Below are 7,454 nucleotides of genomic sequence, written 5' to 3'. Positions count from 1 at the left end.
ATATTATCTATATGGACTTGAATGTGTCTCTTGAATGTCCACCCCCAGTATAAAAGTGGACTGCTGATATACATTTAAATTCGCAGCTTTTTCTTTTTACGCTTGACCCATGCAATATTACAAGCCTGTCACTCTCTGATTGTGATTCGAGTTAACTGCAAATAGAAGAAAAAACATGCATGATGTTATGTGGAAATTATGAAGTATGTCACTGTAATGATTTCATCATTGAGTAATTTAACAAACGTATTCAGGTCAAATATTGCGGAGCAGTCAGCAGATGGGGCTCAATCCCCCTGTGAACACGGATCACATGACCAGGAAACTAGGACCTCTGATCATGTTTGCTTTGAGTTTGTTTACTTTCTTTTGAATCTCTTTTCTTTCTCCAACTATGCCGAGTTTCAAATGAGAAGCACTCTTAGACTTGGGATACAAAAATGTACACATTTATTTAAAACACTTAATCACTACAAATAAATATTAGATGGTTTAAATACTAAATAAAATGGTGACGGCTCTTCGGGCCTATAAAACATTCAGTATGGATGATAATCCTGCAGCAAGGCTTTAGTGCTAAACATCTGTGTTTGACAGTTCGCTGGAGTGCCCTTGGGTAATCCAACTGGAGTTTCCAAACAGAGGAAAGAGGCTGGATGTCAGAATTCCCATTGGATTTGATTTTGGTCATGTGACCACAGAAAGTTCTGGAGTTTCCACACACTCACACACACCCCTCCTCTTCAGATGCTCAGGGCTGTTGTGCCGTGGTCGCTTTATCCACCTCTTTTGTCGTGTTTCTGGGATTTCCACACTCCACCATCTTGACAGTGGCTCTCTTTCCATCTTTGTTTATCCTGTTTCAGTAAGAGATTATTTGTCATTACAAATTTTGTGAATACAAGAATTTGATATCAAATCTATGTCTATATTAAAATCATGCATGTTAAATCTTTTCCCAGTATGCACTACCCCCCATATTAAAATAAAGAAGGCACAAAAATCTCAAAATGTGAAAAGGTCTTAAATATTTTGCACAAAATTCCTGAAGAAGAAGCTGAAACTGGGATGTCATGTATCAGTTTCCTCACCTGTTCCAGCACTCCTGAAGAAATTCACCTTGATAAATATTCGGGCTAATACAGCGTTGCTCGTTTGTCTTTGTAGTCATCTTCAGTGTCAGTCTAAAAAAAGCAAAAAATAAATCTTATTAGCAACGTGGCTAGAATTCCTACAAATGAGTTACAAGAGGAATAAAAGCGGATATAATGACTGACACGTGTTATTAAGGAGAATAAGAAGGTGAGAGGATACTCACATGATCTCAGTGACTTTGCAGCGGGATCTCGGTGCAGTGACGGAGAACTCTTCGATATATTTCCACCTAGAAGCCTTCACAGACGTGGTGGGACACCTGCATCTGTCTGGTATTGACTGAGCTGCACAACAGAGATACAGATTAATGCATGCAAAGAGGCAAGGCTACACACTATGCCTACAAAATATATCAGAATGCAAATTTTATTTTATAGTGATGCTCTTTCTTTTAAATAGAACATCATTAAAGTTGAGCATTAGTTTCAGCTATATATTGAATGTGTTTAGTTATTATCTAACCATATATCTAGTTATATGCAAGGAGGTTGCTAATAAATCCATACCAATGCCAAATATTATAAATATAAAAATTCAATGCTAAATAGGTCAAATGCATCAATGCAGGCTTACCATTACTGTGCTGGATGCAAAGGACCACAACCAGGATGAAACTGACAGCGTGGGTAAGAAAAGCCATAATTAATACAGTTTATAAAGAAAAAGAGTAAAAGTGAAAGTCCAGAACACTGAGTAAAAGTGATGTGAGCAGGATAAGAGAGCTTTCACTCTTATATATCCCTGTGTAGGAATTTCCACAAGACACGCCCCTTATTGGAAAGCGCAGTGGACTTTCCAGGCAAGGCTGGAATGCACAGAGCGAAAGTAGGAGGCATAGAAATGGGGGAGCTGAAGAAGGAAACTTGCTGATTAAAGTGTTTTTTTAAAAGTCTGAATCACAGTTAAAAAGAAAACGTTACTTTATTTCTGGCTACTAACCAGTTTGCTCCAGTAACATTAATTCATTTGACAAGAAACTTTTATACAAAGCCTCTTAACTAGAAAGGAGAAAGCAGTTTGTGGTCAAATTCCCAACAGCACCAAGATCTCAGCATGAAATAACTGAATAGCAAAATAATAAGATTAAATGTTTAAATTAAAAAAAAACAAGCATTGAACTTAGCCATTACATGCAATTTTATTTAATTACTTAGATTTTCATGTAACCTTTACAAATCTAAAATCTAAATGGGGAAAAAAAAAATTAAAATATACTTAAACAATTATTTCACATTTTAATTATTTAATTATGCATCATTGTGAATTCCTTTTATATTAGCGCACTCATCTCCCCATAGACAGTAAGTGTTTCACAATCAGATGTAATCCCGGGTTCAAAAGACCCCTGGAATTTCCCAAGACGAGTTAGAGTCAGAGTCAGAGGTGGAAAGTATTTAAATAATTAAAATTTATAACTGTTAAGGATTTTTAGGAGTATAAGTGAAAGTCTGAGTATAAGTGAAAGTAATTTGTGCTTCTGGTAAAACCTTTTAACCTTTTTGTTGTTGTTACTGTTGTTGTCCTTCAGCTGCTCCCTATTCAGGGTTGCCAAAGCGGGCACATATTTGATTTTGGCACAGGTTTAACACCAGATGTCTGTTCTAAAACAACCCTGCTATTTTATCCAGGCTTGGGACAAGCATTGAGACTTAACCCCTAAGTTGGTTTCCTGTCTGGGAATCGAACCCAGCTATGGTGAGAGCGCAGGATCCTGCCACTGGACCACCAGGGACCGTTGATGTTTGTTATTAAAGTATTCTTTTTATCCAGCTATCAGTTCCAGCTATTGTGATTTTGTGCATCCATCTATCCATCCATCAGTTTTCTGTAGCACTTATCCTACACAGGGTGAGAGGAAACCTGGACACAGGGCACAAGGGCAGGGGATTTACCATAAAGGCAGCCAGCATATCACAGGGCACAATCACACAAGTTCACATACTATTTACAAACTACAGATAATTTAGAGATGCCGATCAGGCTACAACACGTCCTTGGACCGGGGGAAGGAAATCAGAGTACCTCAAGGAAACCCTTGAAGCACATGGAGAGCTTGCAAACTCCACAGCTGAGGTGGGAATCGAAGCCTCAAACGCAGAGGTGTGAGACAAATGTGATTTTGTGATTTTACAGGAATCTCTTAGAGGAACCGCCTGATTTTGAAGAAATGAATCCAAACTGAATTGGAAATCAATTTGGTATTTTTTATTATTTATTTTATTGTATTTTTTTTTTTTTGCACAATCCCATCGAAAATATAAGACTGATGTGGTCTGATTTTTCCTAAATTTTCTAAAATGTACACTATATTGACAAAAGTTTTGGGACACCCCTCCAATTAATCATTGAATTCAGGTGTTGTTTTTCAAGGGTTGGGCTCGGCCCCTTAGTTTCAGTGAATGGAACTCTTAATGCTTCATCAAGTCAGGGCAAATATGCTGCTAACTTGCTGCGACAAATCTAGAGGTTCACACAAGACTAATGGTCATTCTGATGGCATTTGTGTGAACCAGGAATTGGCAAATATGTTGGAAGAGATTATACCTGTATTTCACAAATCAGACAAGTGTCTCACCAGAGGCACCTGAGGCTCTATAGAGATTATGTAATATCCTGTTCTTTTAACGTGTTAAATAAGTTCTCACACGTCCTGTGGTTTAGACCTGTTTTTTAGACCTATTTGCTTACGCTCACATGGTCATGGGAAGATCTATGCATAGGTTGCAAAACTGTACTGATCCTGACAATCATCAAAAGATAAAAGTGAGTGTACAACCAACTGTCGACTGCAGTGTGGAAAACTTTCATGCAGGTCGAGAGCTTCAGTTAATGTTCACATTAAACATCAGAATGGAGGAGATCTCAGTGGCCTTGCCATGTTTGTTTGAGGATTTCAGTATCTGCTGATATCCTGAGATTACATACACGTCTCTAGAGTTTACACAAAATGGTGTTTTAAAAAAGAATGGAAATAAATAAATAAAGTGAGCAGCAGTTGCACAACCGGAAATTCCTTGTTGAATAGGGAGGACAGAGGGGTCAGAGGAGAATGGACTAACTGGTTCAAGCTGACAGGAAGCCTACATTAAATCTAACACATTTGTGGTGAGCAGAAAAGCATCAGAACATATAACATGTCAAACCTTAAGGTGGATCATTTTAGATTCCACTCCTGTCAGCCAATAACAGTGATCTTAGGCTTCTGGAGATTGGAAAAAAAAAGACCAGAGGCTATTTTTACATTATTCATATTTCAGATGTCCAGTTTCAGTGAACCAGTGCTCAAAATAAATATGGGTTAAGTGAGTTATATACTGTAGTATATACTGTAAGGTGTTTTTTGCTCTTTTGGCTGCTCCCTGTTTGGGGTTTGCCACAGCGGATCATTTAGTCTAAATCAGGGGTGTCCAATCTTATCCAGAAATGGCTGGTGTGGGTGCAGGCTTTCATTCCAGCCAAGCAGGAGATACACCTGATTCCAACTGGCTAATCAACTGATCTTGGCTTTCAGTAGACTCAGGTGTGGCTTCTGCTCAGTTGGAACGAAAACCTGCACCCACACCAGCCCTTTGCGAATAAGATTGGACATCCCTGATCTAAATGTTTCAGTTTGGCACAGGTTTTACACAGGATGCCCTTCCTGACACAACCCTCTTATTTAATCTGGGCTTGGGATTGGCACTGAGAGTTAACTCTTCAGTGGCTGGGTTAGCGCCCTACCCAGGAATCGAACCCGGGCCTTGGAAATGTGGGCGTGGGATCCTGCTGCTGGACCACCAGGAGGCTACACTGTAGTATGTCAGTATTTTTCTGTAATTAAGTCAGTTACTGTTGTACTTTAATTTTTATTTATTCATTTGATTCTTTCTTTCATCTACTATAACCAGTTTATCCCGGTTGAAACACACCCAAGTCTATTGTGAGGTACTGTGCACACACTCATTCACACATGCACACACTTATGTTGAACTGTATGCCTGTACTTAGTCCCTCGATCCTTGTTGTTTTATGTGTCTGTATGTAGCACCTTGGTCCTGGAGGAACGGTACTATGTACTGCACTAGCTATATATGGTTGAAATGAAACTTCTTGACGTGTCTTGACACTCATTCACACCTTTTACTCAATCACACAGCTTATACCAGAGGACCTGGACTTCATGCAGTATCCTGAGCTTGGGTTCTCGAATCAATGACCTTGGAACTGTGACGTGTCAGTGGTACCCTCTGCATCACCATGCCTTACTGCCTCATGCCTTATTAGTAGGTCAGTTTGTTGGGTCCATATGACCCTTGCAACTTGAACATAATGTACATAGTATAATGCTTTGGATCAACCTGTTATTAATGTCAGTAGATCAATAATGTTGAATGTTATATGCTCTTATGTGAACCAGGACAAGATCAGGCATGACTAATAAATGTTTACGCCTTCCAGATTGGAACTCTGGGAAATAAAGTCTCATGACTGCTTCAAAAATGAAAGCATTGTCTGTTTTTACAGGTCTGAAAAGTGGTGTTATCTGGAAATTACTTTGGGATCATTGTGTCTTATATGCCATGAGTTTGAACTGAGGCCAGATTTCATTTCCCTTCCCCCCCTTTCCACCATCCACAAACATTAGAGCTTCTTGATTTTGTAAACTTGGCAAAAGGACAGCTGGAAGGCTGACAGTTTAGTTAGCCAGTGCAGCTGTGAGGTCCCAGTGCTGCGAGAGCTTGTGATTTTGGGGAAAAAGAAACCTAACTTGCACTACCAAAGAATGATGGCAGTCAGAGCCAACACTTATCCCTCTTTAATCAATGCATTACATAAACTTCATTGGGATTTTTTAGTTTGATTTACACAATATGTCTAACTTTTGAGGGTGCAAGAACATTATTGTAACATAAATGATAAATAAACCAAAAAGCATATATTTGTTTGATGCATTAATATTTGAAACCCACATGTGTAGCTTTAGCACTATGCTCAGTTTTGTTGCAAAGCTTCCTTCTACACTCAAATCTCTTGCAAAATTGAGCAAGTTCATTTAGAATTGAATGTACATGGATGACTCTGTTCATCTTACTCTCACCTCTGACCAGTTTCCAAGTCCCTGCTGATAAAAAAAAGCATCCTCACAACATATGCTACCACCACCATGCTTCAGGGAAGTGCAAATATGGCCAAACATGGCTGAAAAGGAACATTCTATTTTTTTGTGGGTTGTTGATTGAAGTATCAGAGATCAAGCCCAAGTTGCCACTGTTGGGCCTGTAACCCTCACTGCTCCAGGGGTATGGTATCATGCACTCCAAGTTGGGATATGCAAAGAAAGAATTTCACTGTGCTATAATATCTATGTGACAAATAAAGGATTATAGACATACAGATCTGGAAAAAAAAAGAGAGAGACCATTGCAAAATAATCAGTTTCTTATGTTTTTTTGTTACAGGTGCATATATTGGTGAGATGAAGAGTTTTGTTTCATTTTTTGTGACGATATTTCTCCTACATTCAAGATCATGCAGAACTTTAATAACTCAAATAAAACTAAATGCAAATAATTTGTAAACAAATTGTGTTAATGCTTTGGCTAAATAACATTAAGAAATCAGAATTTGGTGTCGATTTGCATGCGTTTTGGCTCCATGCTCTCCACCAGTTTTTCACATTGCTGTTGGGGAACTTTATACCACTCTTTTTGCAAAAGAAAAAAAAAAAAGCAAACAGCTCAGCTTTGCTTGATGGTTTTGTGACCATCCATCTTCCTCTTGATGACATTCCAGAGGTTTTCTATAGGGTTCAAATCTAGAGATTGGGCAGTGCTCTCTTATTTTTTTCCAGAGCTGTATATGTACAATTAAGTCCAGGATCTAACACTACAAAATGTTGAAACACTTAAATATTACACAGTTTAACTCCACATTCATCGAGTATGCAGGACAGGTTTGCTGCTACTTCTATTACTCATCCTTTCATGCAGTAGCTTTGATGCAGTTTACAGCTTTTGAAAAATTATGTATGTGTTAAACAAATTAACTTGATCCAGCATTGCCACCCACTGGCTTAGGAATGCTGTATTAAGTTCAATGCGCTGCAGGTCATGGATGTTGGCTTCAAGATAACAATGCATTCGTGTAGCTCTATTTAATATAAAAATATCTAATGAAAAATAGCTAAAATGGCTAGAAAATAAAGATGACAATACCATTGTGCTGTCTTGATTAGATGCCGGCAAGGATTATTCAAGGAGTTTATACAAGAGAATATTAGTTATATATTACAAGACCAGTGGCATATAAGCAAATGTTTG

The 7,454-nt window shown here is 38.4% G+C and overlaps 1 protein-coding gene and 1 long non-coding RNA gene across 2 annotated transcripts; one reads left to right on the top strand and one right to left on the bottom strand.

Moving 5' to 3' along the window:
* Window positions 1-433: 433 nt before the first annotated feature.
* On the bottom strand, window positions 434-1,887 carry cxcl18b (chemokine (C-X-C motif) ligand 18b). Its single transcript, XM_058380957.1, has 4 exons — window positions 1,729-1,887; window positions 1,319-1,439; window positions 1,092-1,184; window positions 434-857 (listed from the first exon to the last, which is right to left on the bottom strand). The coding sequence occupies exons 1-4, from the start codon at window positions 1,793-1,795 to the stop codon at window positions 752-754; spliced, it is 387 nt and encodes a 128-aa protein (XP_058236940.1). The 5' UTR covers window positions 1,796-1,887; the 3' UTR covers window positions 434-751.
* LOC131347090 (uncharacterized) lies at window positions 1,886-6,288 on the top strand. Its single transcript, XR_009203710.1, has 3 exons — window positions 1,886-4,953; window positions 5,043-5,079; window positions 5,291-6,288. It is a non-coding gene; the product is annotated as an uncharacterized LOC131347090 (long non-coding RNA).
* The last annotated feature ends 1,166 nt before the right edge of the window (window positions 6,289-7,454 follow it).

This window comes from Hemibagrus wyckioides, linkage group LG26 (genome assembly GCF_019097595.1).
Source record: "Hemibagrus wyckioides isolate EC202008001 linkage group LG26, SWU_Hwy_1.0, whole genome shotgun sequence".
Classification (NCBI taxonomy): domain Eukaryota; kingdom Metazoa; phylum Chordata; class Actinopteri; order Siluriformes; family Bagridae; genus Hemibagrus; species Hemibagrus wyckioides.
This window is presented reverse-complemented; position numbering and strand designations above follow the sequence as displayed.